This window comes from Anastrepha ludens, chromosome 4 (assembly GCF_028408465.1).
Source record: "Anastrepha ludens isolate Willacy chromosome 4, idAnaLude1.1, whole genome shotgun sequence".
In the NCBI taxonomy this organism is placed as follows: Eukaryota; Metazoa; Arthropoda; class Insecta; order Diptera; family Tephritidae; genus Anastrepha; species Anastrepha ludens.
In genome coordinates, this window is record NC_071500.1 from 59,489,276 (window position 1) to 59,517,129 (window position 27,854).

The following is a 27,854-nucleotide window of genomic DNA, read 5'->3' on the forward strand; positions in this document are numbered from 1 at the left end:
TTAACACGATTTTTTTGGATACGTATCTATCCTGTAAAAAGAGAATTAGGTGTATTAACACGCTTGCGCGAGAAACAACATAATTCACTGGTTATTGCGCATGTGCATATGTATATACAAACATACCTATACACTGAACTAGTAAAAACCGACTACTTACAAAACGCTTAGGCGTAGGTTAAATTTTGTTTGTATCAGTATGCTTTTGAGCTTGATGAAGAAAACCGGTTTAAAAAATGCATTTTACGTTCAAATCAAAAAGCACAGAGATATTTGTATGAGCGGATTAGAGTTAACACAATGCGCGTAGGTTCTTAAAGCTTGGCAATAACAAAAAGCTCTCCACAGTAGGAATAAGAAAATGGAGAATAGTTAGTTTGTTTATATATAGCGAACAAAGTAGATCTAAGATTTGCGAAAATATATTGGATATCGGTTCATATTAAATTTACAACAAAAAATCGTATATAGTGTTATATAGACATAGTTAGAGAATATTTCAATATATTTTTCAATATCTAACCTTGATGGCGAGTCAAAATCTGTGCGTGTTTATTTAAGCCTACAGTTTTTTGTTGGTGCTATTTTAAGGTTATTACGTAAGTATACTCATAAAAATGAACTATTAGTAAAAAAATATCCATATGTACATGTTTGCATATTCCAAAGGTGTACAAGTATATGTACACACCCACGTACGTACAAACGCATATGTTTATGCAAATATTCAAAAGGTTTCTTCCGAGGGCTGTATTCAGACGAATTTTCTATAATTTTTTTTCTTTATGTATAGCAGTGGTATAAAATATGTGTACAGATACACAAACACACACATTTATATGTTTATTCCATATACATATGTCCATACATATTCAATCCCTACGTACTTATAGCCAAAATAAAAATTTGTTGTAAAATATCCATACTGGCAATCGTATACTAGCCTTACTATATATGTAAATATTGAAAGTAATAAAATATATAAATATATATTACATATATACAACACACGCAAACTAGTAGCATGCGTTTCATATCTCAAAGTGGAATGGTTATTCATAATTATTACTCTTTTAAATAAATACATTAAAACCAAAAAAACAAAAAATACAACAAAACGCAATTTTATGCAGTGGCTCACATAAGTATTTTCCATGTTATGACGATTAGTAAAACCATAAAATATTTGTATTTGTTTATAATTTATTTCCCACATCATTAATTAGAGCTTTATGCTATATAAATAATTCAGCGGTACTTAAAAATAATTTTTATTTTTACATAAAATTAGCAATACGTAAAAAATCAGAATTCATTGCTCACAAAGTACTAATGGTGTATAAATATAGGGTGTCGGGTGGCGGATTTAGGAATTAAATGTTAAATTAAAAAGGGATTATTAATGATAAAAGTTTATTTCAATAACTATGGTACAGCAAAGAAGACAAGTGGGGACCGTATCTTTAAAAGATGATCTAAATATTGACCGTCACGTCGGATCGGTCACTCTTGGAATCTGGCCTCCCTACTCAGTGCCTCTTGTTGAGATGACATTAATCTCGCGAACGACATTTTCTTTTAGCGCTAAGACGTTCGCTCAGCTTGTTTCATGAACTTTATCTATGAGGGACTCCCACAGAAGAAAATTCCTAGAGATAAGATCGAGCGACCTTGGGGACCAGGATATGTCACCGAAACTGCTAACAAGTTTCTAAGAAAAAAAATTACGCAATATCGCCATGGTCTCTCTTGCCGTGTGCGGCGTAGTGCCATCTTGCTGAAACCATATGTGTGTACTGAAGGAAAGATTTTCTCTCATTATTGGCAAAAAATAATCGTTCAGCATACGCTTATAAGAGACCGCGTTCACAGAAATTGCTTACAGGCAAGTATTTTTCTCCCATTATTCGGGCAAAATAACCTTACGATCACTCTCTGATGAAATTTTGTCTTCCCCAACTTCGAAGAGGTGTTTGGAAATGCTTGGTGTTAAAAAGTATTCACATTTTGTGATCGTTATTGTGTTGTAATAAAAACTCGTTTCTTGACGTCCCCCCTTTTTCTGTACCGGATTGGACAAATAAAGATGCTTATTCATCGTGTCATCTTAGTCACTGAGCTCACATATGGCCCCAAACCATAGGGAACGTTCTGGGCTTAACAGTGGATTTAAGACTTCTGATTTCCAATACCATACCATGTGACATCCATCCGATCCATTAAAGAATGTTATACTTACTTTTGGCACTAAAGATTGCGCTTTTCTAAAACTCAAATTTTTTTGTTTTATAGTTGTTAGGACTAAAAGACGCTTTTCTTTATTTATTTTTATATAACCTTCTTGTGTCGTTAGTTTTTTGGCAACTTTGTAGCACCTTTAATTTACCATTACTTGCCAAGTTTCTAAATAATCTGACCACCATTTCTATTCGTTTGAAGATATAAAGAAATTGTTTTCGGCTGTTAATTTAGTTATCCTTTGGCGTTTTCGCACAGTACCAAAACTACAACGAAATTAATTAATATAAAAAAAAAAAAAATAAATAAATAATTGGTGCGTACACTTCTGTTAGGTGTTTGGCCGAGCTCCTCCTCCTATTTGTGGTGTGCGTCTTGATGTTGTTCCACAAATGGAGGGACCTACAGTTTCAAGCCGACTCCGAACGGCAGATATTTTTATGAGGAGCTTTTTCATGGCAGAAATACACTCGGAGGTTTGCCATTGCCTGCCGAGGGGCGACCGCTATTAGAAAAATGTTTTTATTCATTTTGCTTTCACTGAGATTCGAACCAACGACCTCTCTGTGAATTCCGAATGGTAATCACGCACCAACCCATTCGGCTACGGCGGCCGCATAATATGCATAAGTAATATTAATAACAATATACACTAGTATGCCCCAATTCAACTAAAAGTAAACAAATGAAATTTGTTCATCTAACGATTTCAAGAACAATAAACAAATAAAGCACGTTTTTTGTTATAATTACTTAAAGGTACAATATTTGTACATGCTGGTTACCGTCTCTTTTAAGAAACGCACAACAATTAGATTGATAATTTAAAGAAGTAAATTCGTCTACTAAAAACATAAGAAATTTGGAATTTGTGCATAATGCAATGCAATGTGAGTTGTTCCATTGTTTACAAACTTTTTTGAAATACGAGTACATACAGGCATAGGTATGTACGTACAACTCATAATATGCAGTATTTCCTTTAATGTAAATATTTCAAGCAGGGTAACTTCGGAGTAGCAGGATCAACAGCAGCGCGGATTTCACTTTCAGCTCTACACCAGGCAAGTGCTTCTCGACTAACATAATCAGTGTCAACTACAAGCTGAAGTGGTTTAAATATATCAGTAAGTCGTGATAACATCATCCCAGAAGTTCCAGAAGAAAAAAAAAAGTTTCGAAGTAATCCTTCACGCGCCAGATGGGATCCTCAGGGTCATACCCCCCAATAATATACTGAAGGAGCCACCTTGTATTCTACCTGTCGGTGTAGGTAAAACTGACTCAGGCCTGATATATCAAAACACAAGTTGTATACAAAAATGTTCAATGCAATACTCTGATCATCTGCAATAAAGCCATAGTCTTTGAGAACTTTATTACAATAATTTTCAACCATATATGGCAACATATTAATATACATACATATGTATATCTAATTTCAGATTTTGACTCAAATTAAATGGAGAATATTTTTATTTTAAAAAGAAACTAAGTTGCTGTGAATAAAAAAATACATCCATACAAGATGCACGAAAGGCGCGTTGAAAAGTAAGTACGAGTATATATGTAAGAATTTATAAAATAATTGCATATATACATACATAAATAATAATTACTTATTGTTTTTATCCATCGGCCAGTCTTGTTATAAAAAAAAAAATAAAACCATTTTCCATTTATTTATTACAGAATTAAAGGTGGACACTATGTTGCTACACACAGTCAACCCATAGGATATCAACCGTATACGCATTCCAATCGTGCTTACTCTACTGATGGGGAGGAATCACATAATGCCACATCTGGCCCCGCAATCGGGGGATATACAGTAGCACAAGAGTATCCATACAGTTCTGCGCGCAAAATGAATTTATATCAAAACCATCAAAGGCCAGCTGATGAAAGTAGTGTAATTTATAATCAAAAATGGTCAAATGGTTCACCGCAAACACGTGCTTTATCAGCGCTAAGTTATGATCAAGGCGGAGATGTGAGTAGTGAAATCTATGTGACCAGTGCTGCTTACAGGGAACCTTCGGAGATAAGGTAAACATTTACAGTTATTGTTATTTTTTATTTATCACATTTAGAAAATATAATATGTTATTTGTTTGTATATGCAATATATAACTTTATAGCCTTTTTAAATATCAAACGACTCACGTAGTCGGGCCGTCATCGGCTAAATGGGTACACATGTGAGTTGTCGGAACTAATATTCCATTGGAGCATCAGCGGCCGCTGTAGCCAAATGGATCTACCATTCGGATGTGCATGGGTTCGAAACCCCGTGCACGAAACACCAAATGATTGAACCTTTTTTTTTAATAGGAGTGGCTACTTTTCAGGCAATTGCAAACCTCCGAGTACATTTTTGCCATGAAAAAGCTCCTCATAAAAAAACCTTCAGCAGTTCGGAAGTGGCATAAAACTATAGCTTCCTCCTTTTGTTGAAAAAAATCACAAATTGGAGGAGGAGCTCGGCCAAATATACAATAAACGAATGCCAATTGAAGTGCCAATTATATAGATACATTAGGCCGGGTCGATTTGTGGGGAGGCAAAAACATCGCCCATTGCTCTGTGAAAATCATATTCTAGGGATCAAAATAAGAAACTTTGCCGAAGGAACCATACCTCTAAAACGAATTCTGATGTCCCCCAATTTGGGTCGAACTTTTTAGTTTCTTTTCTCATGTAAAGGCCAAAAATGGTGATATTTTGAAATGATTGTATGGGGAACCCCTCCAGGGGAGTTCCAAGTCGGTCATACATTTGGACTCGATTGGAGCACTCTAAATGGGTCAAAGTGGGATTTTTCGTTCGACCCAAATTGGAGGACATCAGAATTCGTTTTAGAGGTATGGTTCCTTCGGCAAAGTTTCTTATTTTGATCCCTAGAATACGATTTTTACAGAGCAATGAGCGATTTTTAAATCGACCCGCCCTAACATACATATATTGGTAATAAAAAGAAAGTAATAAAATAAGAAAAAGGGCTAAACAATTTAAATAATAAATTCAGTTATTCGGTATGTTTACTAATTTTCATACCAGGACAAACTTGTGCACAAGTGTATTATAATTCTGTCATATATTACTCTTTGTCCAATCTAGTTTGGTATTGAAAACGGGCGAAATCGGTCAATAACCCATCTTGCATATAAGAGTAACTTCCAAAATGAAAGTGTATAATAATTCTATCACATATTACTCTTCGTCCAATCTAATTTGGTATTGACAAAAGGGAGAAATCGGTCAATAACCCACTTTGTATATAAGAGTAATTTTCAAAAAGAAAAAACCCCTAATATTTCCGTTAGAAATGAGGAAAAATTACTCAAATTTGATACAAATGATGAACCTAAGAAAATAAATACGACGCAAATTTTGACGCCACTTTGTTTGATTCTAAAAACAAGCATCCAAAATTAGATTTTTTAAAATTTGGGCGTGTATGCTTATGAAGCACGGGCCGGTCCGAATTTAGCCTTACTTTCTTATGTACTTGTTATGTTCCATATTGTTAATACACCTACATATTGTATATTATTTCCTGTTGTAAAAAAATGAGTAAATATTTGTTGTTTATTTTATATTTTATATAGTCGCTATAGCCATCGGCCACAGTCACGCGGGGCTTCACATAGCGTTTACTCTGTGGCAAGCACAGCAAAAACTGGACAGAGTACTCATTCGACAACGAAACGTGGAGTAAAAATCGATGCGATGTCAGCTCCAAACCCATTCTGCCCTAATATAAAAGGAGTTTGCTGCCTTATGCTGCTTCTTAATCTAGGCCTAATTCTTGTAACATTAGGCTTTGTGATTGTTGTACAATTTTATGAACCTCTATATGTGTGGTAAGTGGGACTGAATATAAGATTGCGCTATCCCTCGGCCGTAAAGTCAGCACAGAAACAAAAGAAAGAATAGAAGAGGAAGAAAAATCAATAACAAGTGGAACTGTCAAACAAATTAGCTTTTCGTCTTTCAATTTGTTCGCAATAAATTTGCGTTGTTGATTGTGATATTTTGCAGTAGATGTGTAATTTGTTTACAAAATTGCAATACATATTTATATTTATTATTTTGTTTAGTTTTAAAAATCACAATATTCACAAACAAATATTCACACAAAGGTTTGTTTATTCTCTATGCTGGTATCCCTCAAAAGACTTGATTATGTCAAATTCACCAGAAACAAAATAACGGTACTGTGGATGGCGCCATCTTTGTATTCTACACATCGTTGAGCTGTATTATAAGTTTTATATATGGGAATAATAACGTTATATTTTTAATATCTCACTCTACCTCTCGTTTTTGATAAAGGATACTTGGCATCATATTTTTGATATTTGGATTTCTTACTCTCATTGGGTGCATGATATACTGCGTGCATGTTTGCAGAGATGCCAAAACACCTTCTCAAGTGCGCAACGAAAATCTTTACTGGACACGGCATTGGCAAAATAACATTGGCTATGTACCTACCAAAGAAATTTCTTATAAAGGAAATAAATATGACGGTTATTCGGACCACTATTCAATAAGTAAAGTTAGCGGAAAGTATTCAGACCGTGGCAGTAATCATTATTAGAGAAATTACTATTTCTATAAGTTAACGAATTGGAGAGCGAAATTTATATTTAAAACAATTGTGAATCCATAAAATCTCTATATTAATCTAAATTATACTCATACGTATTTAACTTGGACCAATTTGAGTCATGAGTTGGACTTGAACGTTGTTGTACTTACCAGTTAATAAGCTTACACCCATATATATATGTTATTTTACAAATATTTTTTTTTAATATAAAACACTTATTAACACAGCACAATTAAAAAGTCAATATTATAAACATGAATTAAAAAACGAAGATCCACTAATTTAATTATACAAGTTTTCGCTAAAACAATGTGACTGTGTAAGATCTATGCATTACTATGAAACTTTTTTGCATGTTCCATGGTCGAGTTTGTAAGTGTCAACAGACATGTCTACGGCTTTTCAGACAGTCTGTTAGTGTCAAGCAATAAGAGGATATTTTTATTTGTGTGCATCTATGGAAAACTGATACTAAACTCTATTTTTTGAAATTTGAAATTTCGGAGGTTGTTACTATAACAGCTTAAAACCTTCCTCATAAATGTTTGATTATGCTGCTGAAGCGAATCGTTCCGGTACCGTATTTACTGAATTAACTTTTCTAGTAAGCAGAATATTTAACTAATGACGCATATTTTGATAAAAGATGATACTACAACCTGTTCCTCCTACGTGCATGAGTAATGGTTTTGTCAAAGACTTCCATGGAAACTTCATATTAAAGTAATCACGCGAAAGAAAATAGTTTTCTTTTAAATCGTATCTAATATGTGCTTAATAACTATCGCAATTTTAAAACTGGCAGCTCGTAACTTCTTACCGTAGGACAACGGCCATTACACAAATGAAAGAAAAACTTCAAGAAAAAAAAAATCAGAGCAAGGGCGCGCAGTCTACTATACTTACATATATACTTTTCAGAAGCTGATTCACCATTTCCTTTGCACACTTAATATTTCACATATCTGTAGCCCGCTGTGCATATAAAGAGTCTTTCAAAAATTGCCCTTAGATATCAGCAGTGAATAATGCCTAGACGGTACCTTTTTTCTATGTCATGTTTGATATTTGCCAAAAAGACAGATGTACAATTTTAGACGAAAGAACAACGCGTTAAAACTATTGAAAGTTATTATGGAAATGGTCGATCTTTAAGAGCTACATATCGCAAAATTGTGATTTTTTTGGTAGAAAAAATTGTCTGAAGGAGCCGATATTTCAAAGGTTGGTGAACGAATTTCAAGAAACTGGTTCCATCGAGGATAGAAAAAAACTGGCAGAACTGGGCCAAAAGCTGGACGTTCTGTAGAGAATGTAGTATTGCTGCTGTGAAATTGTGAAATCTGAAAGGGTCAAAATTTCTACGTGTTTTATTTTAAAACAACATCTAGGAGCGTCTTTTGAAAGGCTCTAATAAAATCCTCCATCACTTCTATTAAATTTAATAAATTTCAATTTAAAACAAGAGCAAATTGAGATTTCTTTTATTGAAAATAACAAATTTAAAGCGCACAGAGATCAATAAACAGTTATACATTGTGTTTTATTCGTTGAGCTCTACATATTTATAATATACTATGAACGAATTCGTTAGTTAGTAGTTTGAAAAAAAAAAAAACCTTCACTTTCCGACTGAATACCCATTGTAGGGATGCCGAAATAAAGTGCTAAATAAAAAAATAAAATTATCACCCCAAGCATAAATTTGTTTCTAGGGATAAGTGAAAAATTTAATTTCTATGAGCGGGGAAATGACTAATTTTTCGATTCTTTTGGGGATGCTTATGGCACCATTTTTTACATACTACAATATATATTTAGGTGAAGTTTTCTTACAGTTTTTCTGATGCTTATAAAACGAAAATGCCTATAACGTACGTATACGCGACTATACTACCATATAGTTTTTAACAACCTTGCCGTCGAAACTACTAGATAATGACTAAGTTTTCATTTGTAGAACAATATCAAGGCGCACGCCATAAATTGATCTTCAATTAATTGACAGCTGTAATGAAATCCTTGCTCTTTTCTTAACTCTTTTTGTTGGTGGTTTTCTTAACGTACGTGCAACTATAACTAAAATCGAGTCTATATTTTATATAATATATTGCATTTCAAATGTAAAACTTATTTCTAAGACGAGAATATTTAAAATATGAAAGAAAATGTTAATGGCAAGGATGAGAAAGTTAATTAAGCCAATGGGGAAGTAAGACAAGAGGCAGAAAATATTATTTATCAATTGGTAAAATGTTTCCGAAGCTCGTTTTTAAAACGAAATGAATTTTTAATATTTTTCAACTTAACATAAGTGGAGGACTGTTCCAAAAAAGAAAACAAAGAATTGGCATTCAGATGATGGCGTTGATAAAATAAATTTAGCGTGCAATAGTTGAAATGATATGATCGACTTAATGTGATGCAGACCAAGTGCAACATAGTAAGTCATCTCAGTTTTAATAAATATTCAACAGACATAGGCGCGTATATTGAAATGTGCTCACGTTTAGACCGTAAATATGTATAGCCATTTTTTTCATATAAAACATTCAGTTTACTTTTTATTGCATGCACTCACGAATAATTCACAATCATACTACTTATATACGAGTATAATAGTCGTAATCGTAGTACTCAAATAAGCTTTGGCTAGAAGTAGTTTAATTTTCTGAAGGGTAATACATTGAATATTACAAAGGGAAGATTAATAATGATATTTGTATATATAGGTACATAAATATATATTAGGCCGCGTCGATTTGTGGCGAGGCAAAAAAATCGCCCATTGCTCTGTGAAAATCATATTCTAGGGATCAAAATAAGAAACTTTGCCGAAGGAACCATACCTCTAAAACAAATTCTGATGTCCCCCAATTTGGGTCGAACTTTTAGTGTCTTTTGTGAGGAGGCAAAAAAATCGCCCATTGCTCTGTGAAAACCATATTCTAGGGATCAAGATAACAAACTTAGCCGAAGGAACCATATCCCTAAAACGAATTCTGATGTCCCCCAATTTGGGTCGAGCTTTTTAGTTTCTTTTCTAATGTAAAGGCCAAAAATGGTGATATTTTGAAATGATTGTATGGGGAACCCCCCAGGGGAGTTCCAGGGGTGTGCCACTGGCATGGGTAGATCGGCCGTCCAAAGTTAGTGGGGGTCGGTCATACATTTGGACTCGATTGGAGCACTCTAAATGGGTCAAAGTGGGATTTTTCGTTCGACTCAAATTGGGGGAAATCAGAATTCGTTTTAGAGGTATGGTTCCTTCGGCAAAGTTTCTTATTTTGATCCCTAGAATACGATTTTCACAGAGCAATGATCGATTTTTAAATCGACCCGCCCTAATATATATATATCTATTTGAAAACGATTTTAAAAATTATATTCGTGAGCAAGCCTACATTCGACAAATTGTTAGAAAAAGTTATATTTACATAAAAAAACAAAAGTATATATATAATATGTGTACATATATTAGGGATTACTCTCCATACAAAAAAAATTGGTACTTTTTTTTCATCGAAAATATTATATTCATACATATATACAAATTTATTTGCAGACTTCCGCCATCGTACTGTTCTCCACTTTATTTAGATCCGAGATAAATATTATTGGGATTAGATAATCGCCACGCCCAGTTTTTATATAGGTATATATATATATATATATATATATAGTTGGCCGTACACCTTTTCTGGGTGTTTGGCCGAGCTCCTCCTCCTAATTGTGGCGTGAGTCTTGATGTTGTGCCACAAATAGAGGGACCTACAGTTTCAAGCCGACTCCAAACGGAAGATATTTTTATGAGGAGCTTTTTCATGGCAGAAATACTCTCGGAGGTTTGCCATTGCTTGCCGAGGGGCGACTGCTTTTGGAAAAAACGTTTTCTTCATTTTAGTGTTTCACCGAGATCCGAATCTACGTTCTCTCTGTGAATTCCCAGTGGTAGTCACGCACCAAGCCATTCGGCTACGGCGGTCGTTTTTATATGCTCACACTAAATTTCCGTCCGTTCATCTGATCTTACATCCGTAAAAATATCTCAACTTTTACAAGCTATAACTCAAGAAAAAGTTGAGATATTTTTGCGGATGGAAGCAAACTTTAAATACCTGTACACATTTTAGTACAATATAATTTGAGCTGAAAGAATTTTGAAAGAATTTTTTCTAATATTTATTATGCCCGTGCCCAAATAAGTTTTACTAAAATGTGCACGGGCATAAAAAGGTCTGAAAGGGCTGAATTTAAGTTCATTACTTGTTTAATTGAGGAGCTGTTTCATGGCAAAAATACACTCGGAGGTTAGAAAAATGTTTTTCTTAATTTTTGTGTTTCACCGAGATTCGAACCAACGTTCTCTCTGTGAATTCCGAATGGTAGTCACGCACCAACCCATTGGCTACGGCGGTCGCCATTTGTGGAACAACATCAAGACGCACACCACAAATAGGAGGAAGAGCTCAGCCAAACACCCAAACAGGGTGTACACGCTAATTATATATATATATACTTGATTAATCGTTGTTTTGTTTACATTCTGATTGCAATTTTGGCACTCAAACTACCAAATACCAAAAACAAAATACATGTAAATATTTTTTTACTATTACTGCTATCACTTTGTACGAATCCGTCTTGAGCTCTGTCAGCTCATTTCTTCCAGCCCAATTTAAAATTCACGTAAGCTAAAATTTACATTAGAATAACCGAAATTATTTAAATATATATTAACCGAAATTAAGGGTGAATCTATTAAGGGGTTATATACCTTGTGGTCCGGTGAAATTAGCGAAAGTTGGGTTTTTTTTTAAAGATATGTAGCAATAATTTTATTGTATAAAAGTTTTTATTATTGGATATTACAATGTTTAAAGAAAAAAAAAAGGCTTTGTTTGTGTAAAAATATTTAAAAATGGCGGAGTTATGGCGTTTTCCCCCAAGACCCTTTTTTTGGAAGAGGCTTGCGGTGGACGCGATTCAAGTCCACCAAGTCAACTGAAATCAAAAAATCGAAAAGATTTCATTAGTATAGGGTTATATCTTCTTAGTGAACGATCAATATATTAAATATTTTGATTTTTGTGAAAATAGGAACATGTTTTTAAAAAACTCCACTTCTACAGTCCTAAAATTGGCATTAAAAAATTCATATCTGCAAAATAAAAATTTATACATAAAAAGTTGATCGTTCACTAAGAGGCGACATCAATTACGAACAATTTAAAAAAAAAATTATAAAAATCGGTTGAATACTTTTTTTGCAATCGCGTCCACCGCAAAAGCATTTTTGGAAAAACAAGTTTTTGAGATAATCGCGTTTAAAGTTTCAAGCGCCGCATGAGGCCGTACGCTCAGGACGTGACGACGCACAATTTAAAACGCTGTGACTTTCGATCTATTGCTCAGATCTCTATGAAATTTTTGGAAAATGTTCTCAAGGGATTGTACTTTACGATAAAGAAATAAAATTTATTTTGATTTTTTTGAAAAACACAAGGTATATAACCCCTTAAAGGTGGTATCGGTAAATCAGATGATTTGTTTTTATTTTCTTTTTTTTCTGTAAAAGTCCAGAACAGTGAAAGCAATATACAATAGAGAATAGCTGACAATTTCCTTCTCTTCAGGGTTGGTATCGAACCCAACCCTGGACCAAAAGTATTCTACTGCTGCTTCTGCCACTAAGTGCAACAGGTGGTGCTCAGGCCTTAAAACACATAGAGAGTGGTCCACATGGAATGGGTCACGTGCTGCTACCGCCACCAGGCGGCCCCTGCCTCAAAGGCTTCATCGTCGGATTTCCCCCGCACTTCAAACTGTCGCCTCTAATCTAGCCTCAACGGTTAGGGGTCCCCGGTGCAACACAACGCCCCTCTGACCCACAACCCTCCTGCTCCAATCCCAGTGCATGGACTCTTGGTCCCCCGCACAGTCTGTCCCGTGTGCCAAACCAGGGTTCCTCGGAACCTGCCATCAGTTAAGTGCAATTCTTGAAATGGCTGATTCCACTTTCGGAGGTAATCTGACCTGCGCACCACCCGTGAGTGAACACGCGACTTCTTTCCCCCTCCTGCAGAGCAATCACCCGCAACCGCCCCCCGTGGCACGTCCGCCCGTGAACATCAGGCCGCAACAACAACTGCGGAACGCACAGCAGGACCAACGCAGACAACCGCACGCACCCCTCACACCCCGAGCTTCAAGCTCCTCCAACTTAATTGCAACGGACTCATTAGTAAGATGGACGAGATAGTCGACCTCATGAGCCGTCATGGAATTAAGATAGCTGCGGTCCAAGAGACAAAACTGCACGCTAGCTCCTCTCTGATTACCAGGGATGGATAAAACATACAGAGAAAGGATCGCGAGCACGACAACGGCAGAGACGTAGCGTTTATAGTCCACCACCCAGTACAGTATCGTCTCATCGATGAAGGCATCGACCGCAGATATACGACCTTAGAATGTCAAGGTATAGCCGTCCGGTCAGGTGATGCCCAGCTCGAAATATTCAACATCTACATACTCCCTGTCACCGTTGTTCAGCAGGATATCACCCTAGAATTGGTGCCCTCATCAGAGGTGAAAACCGATTGGCACTCAAGCCTTCCAAACGATAGTAGGTGACAGCATTTGGCAGGGTAGATAGACGATTCGACATTCCGCACGGTAAACGACGACGCCCCCACTAGGGTAGTGGGCAATTACAGCAGCTCGCCTGACATCACAATTTGTTTCCACGGATCACCGGTCGTAATTTAACTTTAACATAGCTAATTGGGCCAGCTTCGCGGATTTCACTGAGGACACCTTCGCCGCTTTCCTAATCCCCACCGATGTGTGTTTACAGCTCACATTTGCTGCGGCTCGCTTCATACCCGCCGCTTTCCCAGTTTCTAGCAAGCTAGCGTGATCACCTACGTCAGATCGTCCCACGGATTCTCGCATAAAGAATCTCAATTTGGAGATCCGGCAACTAGTCATCTAAAACAAGCGGACTAAATGGGAAGAACATTTGAAGAGCTTCAACTTCACCTCTGGTGTGAATAAGTTCTGGTCCACCGAAAGGTCCCTGTCGAACCCGACGAAGCGCAATGAGAACGTGGATATAACTTTAACGGTTGCACTTCGTCGGACCCGAAGAGATGCACGAGCTATTTTAGCCGGCAACTCATACTGCATCCTCCGGCCGACAAATCCAAGCGCCATACCCCCAGCCGGTTACACAAACTTACGAACAACAGTGCGCCACTTACTTTCGCCTGTGATGAGGTTCAGGGGGCCATCAACAAAATGAAATCATCAAAAGCCATTGGCCCTGACGGGCTAAACATGCTGATGTTGTAAAAGCTGGGTCCATTGGGAGTAGAGTACCTCACAAGGGCTTTCGATATGTCCATGGCCACTCTCGTAATTCCGGACAAGTGGAAATCAGCGAGAGTGGTCCCACTACCAAGGGGGTTCTTATCGGACGATAACTCTTCTTTCCCCAGGCATGCCAGGAGGCATCTTTTAAACTACACCGACGAGATCCAGGACAAAACAGGCCGACAATTACTGCACCAGACAGTATACAGACAGATAATAAACGGCATTCATCGGGAGACACCAACTTCTTAACCCCCAACACCTTAATGTCGTTATCGGAGTTCAACCACCTCCTATTGCAGACGAAAAACTCCAGCTTCCCTGAGAGTCTCGCTTAACCTTGGCACAATTACGTTCTGGATACTGTAGCAGGCTAAACTCCTACTTATCCAGAATTGACCCCGACATACTAAACATATATCCAGCATGTGAAGGCACCCCGCATGACACTAACCACCGTTTCACATGCCCCATCAAACCCACTCATCTAACACAGCTCTCCCTCTGGACCCAACCTTTCGAAACAGCAAGTTTCCAGGGTTTACCGTTAGATGAGCTAGACGAAGACGACCGGGATTTACACTACACTGACAGGGTTAGTATACTGCTACAACAACAACAACAGAGTAGCTGATATGTTGGTATAAGACAATGCGTACATTGTAGTATCGCTCAGCGTTTTTTACGTCACATTATGTGTATGCAGGTGATACTGCTCGTATAAAAGGCGAATTGAGTACTCATGGTGGCCCCTTCCAAAAGCAGTTACTTTATTTTTCGTGATTTTAACATGTCAGGTCCTTTGCCAATACAAGAAAAACGAACAAAGCAAACAAAAGAAGGAGATATTACATGCTTGTAATAATTCAATGAATGGCTTGGTAATATTGTGATATGTGGGATTTAAACTAAATAAAGTAATGAAAACAATGTGCAAAGTGCCCACACAATATCCCATGCAAGCCGATTGACGGTGTACATTCTTGTAGTATAATTGTGTGTGGCGATATCACGTATTATAAGTTCACCTCGTTAAGTGTTGAAGTAGTGAATATCGCTCAATATTAATTCTACAGAAAAAACTTTTTTATTGATTTCCCAGAGTTATATGAGTTGATGCCGTGTTTGCCTCACAAATTGTATATTTATTCATAACGATCTTCTCAACGCCCTCTTATTAAAGAAATTTATATTGAATAAACAGACAATCTAGATTGATGGTGCCAGCGAGTTTGCCGTGCGTAAGCTACTTAAGAGGAATAATCGATTAGTAGTATTTGCGATAATTCGGTCTCATAATTAACTAGTATTGTCGAAAGAAAACTTTTGGTTTGTTTATATCTCACCATGTCGGCACCGATAGAAATTCCCTTACGGGACACAGATGAAGTAAGTAATCATCATTATCTAAATTTTTGTTTTGTCATGTATCAATGATAACTTATACAATTTTAACAGGTTATTGAGGTACATCCAGATCAGTTGCCAGAATGTCAAGAAGTACTAGCAATTTTACGCCAAGAGCGTTCTCAGCTCAACACCTGGGTCAACGTCGCCGTAAGTATAATTATTTAGTAAAATAAACATTCGCTCATTATGGACCAAAGGTCCGTTTTTTGCTTTAACATTCAAGGCTTCGAATTTGCATACTAACGCTTCTTATGCTCTGGAGTCAGCTCGTTCAAAACTTGTGTTAGAATGTATACAACAAAGTAGTCAGTGTTGAAAAAAAGAACTAAAAATGTGCGACTTTTCTCTTGTTTCGAACAAAGTTTTTGTATCAAATTGAAAGAAAGAAGAGTTCCAGTGCTAAAAATTTTAAAAATGAAATAAGGAAATGGTTATTGAAAGCTCAGCTTCCTAAAGATCTATAGATTTGCCTGTCAATTTGACGACCGTATATTGAAATTATATAAAGGTTATGCTACCTACCTTTAAGTGCCAACATTTTGAACGCCACCAATCGAAACTCTTCCCGATTTTTGTACAATAATGTTTAAAACGTGAAGAAAAAAATGTTTTTCCCTCTTCATTTAACGGAGCACAATTATGTAAAGTTCTAAAAGAGCGGACTTCAGATTGTACCAAAATGTATTGATAGATATCGGAAGTCTGAATGTTTGAGAAAAAACGTTCTCCTCCAAACGTCACGTTGTTCCTCCACGTAGTATTCCATAACGAACTGTTGTGTACGAAGGTTCGACGGTGCTCCACCTATACACTTTGGTGTTGCCGTTTTGTCCAACACTGTGTGCATGAGTTTCTGCTTTTCTTTCCTCCTCAAACCTCGTACAGTTTGTAAACTTAAATTTACGTGTTCATTAAACTCTGTTTCCTGATATTTCTTAGTAGTTATGGCAATTAAGTCGGTTTTTTTGTTCCAAGGAATGCTTAAATAACGGGTTCCCGATAAGGTGTAACTGTATTAGGTTAGAGTGTATTGCATAATTCTTTGTATTTATATTTTTAAGTATTCGGCATGAGATGTGGATGCCAGTAAGAATGGGTATTTAATTTTATGATTGTCTCTGGTGAGCGTAGTCGGAATATTGGATGTCGCTTGAATAGGACCATAGATTTCAATGTCGGGTTTTTACGATGAATTTAATTAAAAAGTATCCTACTTGTCCCAAATTTCACTGAAAAAAGCTGATATAATAAGTACGCTGATTTACTTGCAGAACAAATTCGAGACAAATCACTCGCTTCATATCAAAATCTGAAAAAAGTACCTCTGGTTTTAGTGCAACCGTTTGAGTTCCAGGGGTATTGAAAACACACTGTCGCAAAACCCTAAACAGCGCAACCATCTTTTCTCTAAATGAGGTATATTTTTATTAAACGGAGCTGTGTGTTGCTTCGGTAAATTTGAGCGCGTTCGGTTTATTTATGATACGGGATTATTCACATTATCATAAATATATTTATTTTAGATTAAAATTACATTTTTAATATCCATAAATTGTGCTTTTCTTTTCCTTTTTTTAATATATTTCAGTTGGCATACTACAAAGAAAAGAAAACGGGTGACTTTATAAGACTACTGGAAACCGCGAGAACAGAAGGCAATACCGACTACCGTGACATGGAAAAGGATCAAATGCGCGCATATGACATGTTGGCTGCACATTACGTACAGGAAGCCAACCGGGAGAAGTCAAAAGAGAAAAAACGAGAATTATTTATGAAAGCTACGAATTTGTATACAACTGCTGACAAGATTATAATGTACGATCAAAATCATTTATTGGGTAGAGCCTATTTCTGTTTATTAGAAGGCGATAAAATGGAGCAAGCAGACGCTCAGTTCAATTTCGTGCTTAATCAATCGCCAGCAAATATTCCTTCGCTTTTAGGAAAAGCATGTATTGCGTTCAATAAGAAGGATTATAGAGGTGCCTTAGCATTTTATAAAAAGGCTTTGCGTACAAATCCAAACTGCCCAGCAAACGTACGCATGGGTATGGGCCATTGTTTCCTCAAAATGAATAATCAAGAAAAAGCGAAACAGGCATTTGAGAGAGCACTAGAACTTGACTCGAACTGTGTGGGTGCTCTCATTGGGTTAGCAATCCTAAAACTCAATTTGCATGAACCCGACTCAAACAAATTAGGTGTTCAAATGCTGTCCAGAGCTTACACTATTGACTCTACCAGTCCGATGGTGCTAAATCACCTAGCAAATCACTTCTTTTTCAAAAAAGACTATCAAAAAGTACAACATTTAGCCTTACACGCGTTCCATAACACTGAAAATGAAGCCATGAGGGCAGAGAGCTGTTACCAGCTGGCTCGCAGTTTCCATGCTCAATGTGATTATGATCAAGCATTTCAATACTATTATCAATCGACGCAAATCGCACCAGCTAACTTTGTCTTGCCGCATTACGGTCTTGGTCAAATGTATATATATCGCGGTGATACCGAAAACGTAAGTCGCATTTAGTTATGCTTCTCGTATGTACAATATTTAAAAAATTTTGTATTTGTAGGCTGCTCAATGTTTTGAAAAAGTTTTAAAAATACAGCCAGGAAACTATGAAACTATGAAGATTTTGGGATCTCTTTATGCAAATTCTAACTCTCAAGCAAAGCGTGATATGGCGAAGTCACATTTAAAAAAGGTCACCGAGCAATTTCCTGATGACGTAGAAGCTTGGATTGAATTAGCTCAAATACTAGAGCAAAATGATTTACAAACGTCACTTAATGCTTACGCTACGGCATCTAGTATTCTAACTGAGAAAGTTAAAGTTGACATACCGGCAGAGATCTTAAATAATGTTGCTGCATTACATTATCGAGTTGGTAATTTAACATTAGCGAAAGAAAAGTTAAATGAAGCGATACAACGAGCAAAAATTGAAGCAGATAGCTCGAATGCAGATAAGCAATATTATGATTCTATATCTGTTACAATGACCTATAATTTAGCTCGCCTCAACGAAGCTATGTGCAGCTATGACGTAGCCGACAAACTATTTAAAGATATATTAAAGGAGCATCCAAACTATATTGACTGTTATTTACGTTTGGGATGCATGGCCCGTGACAAGGGTCTCATTTTCGTAGCATCAGATTTCTTTAAGGACGCATTAAATATCAATAATGACAATCCAGATGCCAGGTATTATTGATGGTTTAATTTATGTTGTGGTTTATTTAAATTAATATTTTCCTTCTAGATCCCTGTTGGGAAACCTACATTTGGCAAAAATGCAATTTGCTTTAGGACAGAAAAACTTCGAAACCATTTTGAAAAATACTGCAACTTCTACGGATGCATATTCGTTGATTGCACTAGGGAATTTTTCATTGCAAACTCTTCATCAGCCCATAAGGGATAAGGAAAAGGAGCGTAAACATCAAGAAAAGGCTTTATCCATATATAAACAGGTTTGATTATTTTATTCCGATGCTTACTTCAATAATGATTTGTTAAAATTACAGGTACTACGTAATGATCCTCGAAACATTTGGGCCTCTAATGGAATTGGTGCTGTATTGGCGCACAAAGGTTGTGTTATAGAAGCACGCGATATATTTGCACAAGTCCGAGAAGCTACAGCTGATTTTTCCGATGTATGGTTAAACATTGCTCACATATATGTCGAACAGAAGCAGTACATTAGTGCAATACAAATGTATGAAAACTGTATGAAAAAATTTTACAAACATCACAACGTTGAAGTGATGCAGTATTTAGCACGTGCATACTTGCGCGTAGGCAAACTCAAGGAAGCAAAGACTGTTTTATTGAAAGCGAGAAAGGTAGCGCCCCAGGATACGGTAAGATATTTAAGTTTTTTTTTTAATAATATCTACAGTAAAACAGTGTTTTGGAGGTAATTTCTAAAATAACGTTCCCACGGCAGTCGGTTCTGACCGTAAGGCCCGAATTTATATCCTGCCAAGAACTATCAATTCAACCGTATTCTCCATACATATATGAGGAATATTTATGTTGCTACAACAACTACTGTTATGGGGACGTACTGTTCCCCTGCTGTTGTTAAAAGCGGGATATCATCAAAATCACCCGACAAAATGCCGGGTATTTCTGCTACAACAAAAACCGTCTTCAGTTCAAACATTTTAATTTTTTTATCAGATCTTGTAACTGAAGTCAAAAAATAACGGAATGACAATTTTCAAAAACTCGCGCTTGTTGATATTTTATGTACTAATCTAAAACACTATTTTAATGGTACAAAATTTTAATAAACTATTCCATATCAGATATTACTATTCAACATTGCGGTGGTTCTGCAACGATTAGCTATGGCCATACTTAAGGACGAAAAATCAACCCTTGATGTAGTCTTGCAAGCCGTACATGAATTGGAGTTAGCTCAAAGGTAAGGCTACCTGCACGCAATATTTTTTTAAATTTTTTTATGCATTGTTCGTAAATAAATTTTTGTTCGATCGATTTCCAAATTTAAAAACATTTAATGTTTCGTTAATAGATATTTTCAATATCTTTCGATTTGTGGCGATAAGACTCGTTTTAACATTGAGATAGCTGGTATTGAGGCTAATCAGTGTCAGGATCTTTTGTCGCAAGCCCAGTACCATGTTTCCCGTGCTCGTCGTATAGATGAAGAAGAAAAAACATTACGTCGCAAACAAGAAGAAGAACGTCTAGCTTTCAAGATGAAACAAGAAGAAGAACGTAAACGCCGCGAAGAAGAACAGAAAACGTCTCGAGAGCAAATGCTTGTGAAGCGTCAAGAATATGTTGAAAAAACCAAGGGAATATTGATCATACCCGAAAACCTTTCCCAGTCTAAAGAACGCAAGAAAGGTATGTAGAAAAAAGATTAAGCTGAGCATATTTTCATTATATCTTACAATATTTTTAAGGAGGAGGTCGACCACGCAAAGATGGATATGTTTCTGATTCAGGAAGTGATGTTGGTGAAATAGATGGTGCTGAACGCTCTTCTAAAAAGAAACCAAAGGAACGTAAAAAGACTGGTGGACGAAAACGAAAATCGGCTGCAGACAAATACGATAGTGACAGTGAAGGTGAGGTTCGATCGAAGGAAAAGAAACTCAAAAAGAAGCCTAAGGAAACGAAGGAAACGAAAAATAAGTTGTCGGCCAAGCAGCGTCTTAAAATTGTTTCAAAAGCTACTATATCAACCAGCGAATCAGATAGCGATGCTGGTGGACGAAAGCGAAAACACAGTATCAATAGAGACCAAAGTGATGATAGTGATGGAAGTGTGGCATCGAAGCGTGTGCGTCGTATTTCAAGATCGCCATCCGAGCAACGTTCACATAGTGGAAGTCGGTCGAATTCCGAATCCAGATCTAGATCACGCTCACAATCCGAAAATAGATCACGTTCTGGCAGCGAATCAGTAAGACGATCGCGTTCAAAGTCAAATTCAAGATCAAAATCTCCTTCACGATCGAGATCTGTTTCTCGTTCACGTTCACCATCGTCTTCACCGATACGTTCAAAAAACAAGTCTTCAAAGAAATCGCCCTCACGCAGCCCTTCGATTTCAGATTCGGAATAAAACACTATGAATGTTCTTCATCATAATATATGTATGTATGTATACTACCAAAATATTAAATGTGCAACTTAATAAAGTATATAATAAACCCCTCGAAAATTTGTCAGTTTATTTAATTATTTTGTATGCCTAATAGGAAAACTCAATAACAACTAATATAATACAAAATGAAAGTAGCCAAACTTGAATTATTTGTATTTCCTTGTGATATTTCTGTGGTAAATCTTTACCATAGTTGAAAATCAAAAAATTTAAAAATCTACATATGGAAACTCATTAGTAATAAATTTTGAACAAATTGAAAAAATAACGCACATACTTTTAGCAATATTTTAAGCTTAAGTCCAACATCCCAAGTCCAACTGCTCGAAAATAAGAATAAAAATGTATGATTGCTTAGGCAAGCTTGTTGCAAGGCACGTCCTCGGTAAAATCTATAATGCCTCTTGTTGAAAAAATGGCGAATTATTGCTTTTATAGAAGTGTAGTTTATGGTTGTTGTTGTTGTAGCATACTTATACGAGGAATGCAGCTGAAGTGACAGTCCTTGCCCGGATATAAATTCACGTAGTTCCGACTGTAGTTCATGGTCAACTAGTTTATTTCAGAATACCTTTTGATCATTTTGCTTACAATACGAGACATAGGTTTTGAATGTCGCAAGACAAATGCATGATTTATGCATTCTTTATCCAATTCAGCGTCAATCTCAGGAAATTGGGCACATAATTCATTATAGTATTCAACTGGTACCCAACCATCCGTTGTTCCATAATACAGCTTCAACAAGGCCAAATGTTTTTCAATTAAGTGCCTATCTAAATCTCGTACACGACTCATTTCATCTTTCGCTAAAAATATGACTTTCTCCATCACCGGAGCTTTACAGTACTCTAAAGCAGTATCAATAAATGATTTCGGAATGTTTAAGAGCCAAAAATAAAATTGTACAGCGAATGTCTGCATAACTTTCGGCAAACGATTAAATAGTGGAATTAGAAAACCAAGTGTTGTGTACAATGGCACGCCAATTTTGCTAAAATTCCAGCCATTTGATGAATCAAGCATACGCTCCAACGTTGGAAATAGAAGATAACATTTTTTTATCCGCTCTCGAATATTTGCATGTTCTAATAATTGTAAGACCATCCACGCTCCAATTGAGTGACCAACAAGATGAATTTTCACGTTAGTTGGAACAAAGCGCTGAATAAACTCTTTTTTATGTTGTAACTGGCCATCTAGGTCAAATTTATTTTCATTTCCTTTAAGGTAGGGCACCGCTATTTTGCTATTCTCCGATGGTTCTTCATGACCTGAGTGACCTATTTCGAAAACAAAAAAAAAAATAAAGATCAAAGACCACTTCAAAAACTAATATACTCACCAATTATCCAAACAGGAATTTTTTGTTCCAGTTGATCGTACAAAGAGCTTAGAAATTCGATATAAAAACCTACCAGGCCCGGATTGCCTGGAATACATAACACAATTTCTGGTACATCTTCTATAGATTCCTCGATCCAACGACCCCAAGTAATTATATGAGTAGGAGCCCCAGAAACAATTACGAAGCTTTCTTTCATCTTCACAAAACACTGTTATTAAAATTTTTAATAGACTATCGCAAGGCGAATTCGCCTTGGTCGATAGAAAATAATGAATGCGCCTCATAGAAAATGTTATGCCAAACTTCATCGAATATCTAATTTTATATCGATATATATCTATGAAAACTCCATTCTATTAGAACCGGCAACGTAATTGACTGAAAGCTAAATATATTACATTTATATACATAGAAAGCGCTACATATGTGGCGTACGTCATGCCGAGAGTACAAAAGTAAAGTCAACATTAAAAGAAGAAAAATTTTGTGTCATTGAAATTTTTATCCGTGGTATTTTTTATTAAATCTAATTAAATACAAATAAGTTCAATTCAAGAGTCAATTTATATGTGCACCTGCATTTTTGACTAAAATTGGGAAGAGCATAGAAACAGGTCAAGCTTAACCAAGTTGAGATGCATGTCGAAAACTATGTATTTGTACTAAATTTTTTTTATACTAGGGACTACAGTCATTGTGGCACCAACATTTATTTTAAACTCCACGGTAGTCAAAAGTCGTGCCGCAGCGGACCGATTGTGACAGACCCATAGAAAACGTGGCGATATCGAAATACTTCCTTTGAAAATCTCTCATATCTATGATATAGATAATTTTCATAAGACTGCATTCATAGAGGGCTACTTTTATTGCTTCAACTCGTTGCTTCTGAGTTTCTCGTGCCCTGATTTGTTTATGTTGGTTGGTTGGTTGGTAGGTTTAAGTGGTGATTCTTCCAGAATCCAACTGGCGCTTCCGCACCATTTTGTTGGCACATCCTCGTTACCAACTTGTTTACCAGCATTACTATACCCAGTCTGTGCGGTTGAGGAACCTTATCAGGTTGTTGACATCTAAATCAGACAGCTGTTCCAAACTCTCGAACAGCAGTTTACCCAGGGTTAACATTCTGTTCTTCCATAGGGCAGGGCATTCGGAGAAGAAATGGAAAATTGTTTCCTTTTTCTCCGGTTGTTTACAACTATGACAGTATGAGTTGTGAGGGATGCCCATTTTGGCTGCTTATTCTCACACAGACCAAAAGCCAGTTATGACTGTTGTTAGTATCCAGGCGTCCAGTCGTTTCATGTTTATAACGATTGCTTAAGGTTGTAGGTGGGCCATAACGTTCTGCTAATTTTGCATTTCGTCTGGTCTATCCATCCATGGTGTGAGTACCGATTTTGCAAGAGCGTTATTCATGGCATGGCTGGCTTCTTGCCAGTTCATCCGTTTTTTCATTACCTTCAATGCTCCGAAGTCCCGAGACCCAGATTAAGGTAACTTTATGGTTTTCGCTCAAGGTGGTAAGACTAGTCCTGCTTTGTTCCCCCACTTTAGAGGTTGTTGAAGCCGAACCCAGTGCCTGGATTGCAGCTTGGCTATCCGAAAGAATAGCGATATTGCCCTTAAAAGAGGGATCTGCGATTAGTAGCCTACAAGCTATTCCAATTGCCAGTACTTCCGCCTGAAAGACACTGCACACATAATGATTCTCATTTGTTGCATGAGTGTCAGAACCAAAAAAAAAAAAAAAAAAAAAAAACAAATGTCAAGAAAGGCAGCTTCAAAGAATAATATACCATTAATATTATATATAGATATGGTATTTTTTACTCAGCATAAAAGCATATTGTCGTGTATACAAAGTGTGCCAGCAGTTTGGTGTACGCAAATTTGAAGTTTCCTTATTTTCTTTTTTAAATAGATTTCCCGAAAAATGAGGTAGAATCAAGTATACTAAAAAAAATTACCGTTTAATTGCCTAGTCTTCGGGCTGAAAACGAATGTCATTGCTAACTGAGACACTTTGCATCATTAAATTATAAGATAAGAAGGTATTATGGCAATTTCTGCATGTTTATCTAAACAAAATTGTTTTTGGATTGTAAGACTTGCAGTAAAGGAGTGATATACATGCATATACATACGTACACATATACATATATAATTGGCGGATTCCTTTTTTGTTTTATGCCGCCTCGGAACGACATATCGTTTTTATGACTAACTCTTTTCTTGACAGAAGAGCACTCTGGGGATGGTCATTGCCTGCCAAGGGACCCTTTTGTATCATTCGATGTTTCCTACCAATATTGGGATTCAAATCGGTTCATACCGAATGGTAGACACGCGCAAATATTCGGCTACAGCTTTCTTCAAACAAAATATTTCAAAATAAGATGCAGTGTATATTTATCTTCCTTTCGTTGCATACCATTTGCTAGCCTAAGGATATGTGCACATGCAAGAAGTTAATATGCGATGCTTTGACTGTCTAGACATTAAGGACATTTTTTAGTAACGGCGCCTCCGATACCTCATGCTTAAAGTACTTAATAATTTGCTTCGCATTCCCTCATAAGCAGATGTAGGCTAACGAACCGCCTTTTTTAACACACATAAATAAATTTAAAAAATGGTAACTTAAGTAATATTTCTTTTAATTTTCAAGTTCTACTCATTTTTATTTGTTTTATTTAAGCGTGAGGTCATATCAATACAAATTGGCCAAGGAGGAATACAAATCGGCAATTCTTGTTGGGAATTGTATCTTTTAGAACATGGCATTGATATTGATGGCTCTTTGAAAAGTAAAGGAGAAAATTCTAATACAGTGGATAAATTAGTCCAAAGTAATGAGGCGACAAGCGACTCAAATACATTTTTTATGGAAACTGGAATGGGCAAGCATGTACCGCGTACAGTTTTTGTTGACCTTGAGCCTACAGTTATCGATGACGTTCGTACCGGTAGCCTTAAAAACTTGTATCACCCAGAACAACTAATATCGGGTAAGGAAGATGCAGCAAATAACTACGCACGTGGACATTATTCCATAGGAAAAGAAGCAATTGATAAAGTTATGAATCGTATTCAGAAGTTATCAGAACAGTGTGAAAGCCTTCAAGGTTTCTTAATATTTCATAGCCTTGGTGGTGGAACTGGTTCAGGTTTTACGTCATTACTTATGGAGCGTTTAACTGCTGATTTTAGTAAGAAATGTAAATTGGATTTTGCCGTATATCCATCACCAAAAGTTTCAACATCAGTCGTAGAACCTTATAATGCAGTTCTAACTACTCATGCAACTTTAGAGACTTCAGATTGTGTTTTTATTGTAGATAATGAGGCAATTTACGAAATATGCCAAAATAGTTTAAATGTTGATCGACCCAATTATCGTAATCTAAATCGACTTATTGCTCAAATAGTGAGTTCAACTACAGCATCTTTACGCTTCAGTGGTTCTATGAATGTTGATCTAAATGAATTTCAAACAAATTTAGTACCTTATCCACGTATACATTTTCCACTCGTGGCATATGCTCCATTAGTTTCTTCATCAAATGCTTCCCATGAGCACAATGCAATTATGTCGTTAACGAACTCTTGCTTCGAGGCCTCAAACATGATGGTTAAATGTGATCCCCGTGCTGGAAAATATATGGCTTGCTGCATGCTTTACCGAGGTGACGTTGTACCAAAAGATGTAAATGCGGCTGTATCTGCTATAAAATCTAAACGGCATATACAATTTGTGGACTGGTGCCCAACGGGTTTTAAAATTGGCATTAATTATGAAAAACCCGCATGTGTACCAGATGGGGATTTAGCTCAAACATCCCGGGCGGTGTGTATGTTATCAAATACGACTGCTATTTCTGTTGCATTCAGCAATTTGGACTATAAATTCGATCTGATGTTCAAAAAACGTGCTTTTGTTCATTGGTACGTTGGCGAAGGAATGGAAGAAGGAGAATTCACAGAAGCTCGCGAGGATTTAGCTACATTAGAACGTGATTACGAAGAAGTTGGTGGGGATGACCAGAGTGAAGAAGGCGATTATGAAATATAAATATGTTTTATGATATTAAATTACTTATTTAAATAAAAAGCAAAATACGATGTATGTTGTTTTGTATCAGTTTACTAAACCCCGTCAGTGCAGTGTAGTCACCGATCGTCTTCGTCAAAGTCATCTAATACTAAGTTCAGCAAACGAGCTTTTTCGAGAGGTTGGGGCCAGAGGAAGAGTGGTGTTAGGTGAGTAGGTTTGATGGGGTACGTGTCATGCTGTGGGTCTTCACATGTTGCACATATATTGGGTATGTTGAAGTTGCAGTTTAACCTACTACAAAAGTCGACAACACACCAATTCCGACGGTAAACAACCCCAAAATCTTGTTTGCTCTTCTTCTTAGCGAACACAACCGCAATTGCCACTAAAGTCCAAAATCGCAACAAGGTACTCAAATCGCTTGCCGGCAGCACTTGGGGCGAAAACAAAGAACTGTTGCTATCGACATTTACGGCAATCGGTCGGTCGGTTCTGAACTATGCTGCGCCTGTCTGTTCGCCTGGAACACGCAGTGGATAAAGCTACAGACATGTCAAAATACTGCCATTCGGACAGCGACCGGTTGCCTCCTGATGTCCCCCGTTCAACACCTTCACAACGAGGCGCAAATGCTCCCAGTAATGGAGCATAACAAACTGCTCAGCAAGCAATTTCTGCTAGAATGTTACCGCAGGTTTCACCCCTGCACTCACCTGCTTGAGCCTGGTGATATGCCCTACACTAGCGGAGCTTCTATTACTCTTAACAAACAAACAAACTACAATATTCAGAACGTAATTGGGTCAATTTACGCGGGTCTCGCAAGGCAGGTGCTGGTTGGACTTCGATAACGACATTCGGTGGTTGGGAGTTTAGGAAGGTGTTGAGGGTCTCCCGATGAATGTCGTTTTACGTTCCCATGACAGTCGATTCTACGTTACCGGAATGACTCGGGTTCTTCCCGACCAAGGGTTGCAGCCCCAGTAAACTAGTCCCGTATATTACACCGTACCTCAAAATACGATTTATCTGTCAGTTTTGTTCATAAAGTCAATGCTGTGGTATATTTCGCTGATTGAAGCGGTTAATGTTTTAGATAAACATCATTAATGGAAGAAAATAAGATTCTACTGGTCAATA

The 27,854-nt window shown here is 36.8% G+C and overlaps 4 protein-coding genes across 4 annotated transcripts; 3 read left to right on the top strand and 1 right to left on the bottom strand.

Moving 5' to 3' along the window:
• The first annotated feature begins 361 nt into the window (after positions 1-361).
• Positions 362-7,048, top strand: LOC128862541 (uncharacterized). Its single transcript, XM_054101231.1, has 5 exons — positions 362-599; positions 3,684-3,789; positions 3,931-4,287; positions 5,850-6,104; positions 6,577-7,048. The coding sequence occupies exons 2-5, from the start codon at positions 3,767-3,769 to the stop codon at positions 6,842-6,844; spliced, it is 903 nt and encodes a 300-aa protein (XP_053957206.1). The 5' UTR covers positions 362-599; positions 3,684-3,766; the 3' UTR covers positions 6,845-7,048.
• An 8,465-nt stretch (positions 7,049-15,513) lies between these two features.
• On the top strand, positions 15,514-21,363 carry LOC128862543 (RNA polymerase-associated protein CTR9 homolog). Its single transcript, XM_054101233.1, has 9 exons — positions 15,514-15,622; positions 15,692-15,790; positions 17,232-18,164; positions 18,226-18,860; positions 18,919-19,129; positions 19,184-19,522; positions 19,973-20,091; positions 20,203-20,540; positions 20,600-21,363. The coding sequence occupies exons 1-9, from the start codon at positions 15,581-15,583 to the stop codon at positions 21,262-21,264; spliced, it is 3,381 nt and encodes a 1,126-aa protein (XP_053957208.1). The 5' UTR covers positions 15,514-15,580; the 3' UTR covers positions 21,265-21,363.
• Positions 21,364-21,447: 84 nt separating this feature from the next.
• LOC128862544 (lipid droplet-associated hydrolase) lies at positions 21,448-22,930 on the bottom strand. Its single transcript, XM_054101234.1, has 2 exons — positions 22,652-22,930; positions 21,448-22,589 (listed from the first exon to the last, which is right to left on the bottom strand). Exons 1-2 carry the CDS (start codon positions 22,848-22,850, stop codon positions 21,859-21,861), a joined length of 930 nt encoding a protein of 309 aa, XP_053957209.1. The 5' UTR covers positions 22,851-22,930; the 3' UTR covers positions 21,448-21,858.
• Positions 22,931-25,186: 2,256 nt separating this feature from the next.
• LOC128862545 (tubulin alpha-4 chain) lies at positions 25,187-26,786 on the top strand. The gene is made up of 2 exons (XM_054101235.1): positions 25,187-25,295; positions 25,359-26,786. The coding sequence occupies exons 1-2, from the start codon at positions 25,293-25,295 to the stop codon at positions 26,730-26,732; spliced, it is 1,377 nt and encodes a 458-aa protein (XP_053957210.1). The 5' UTR covers positions 25,187-25,292; the 3' UTR covers positions 26,733-26,786.
• The last annotated feature ends 1,068 nt before the right edge of the window (positions 26,787-27,854 follow it).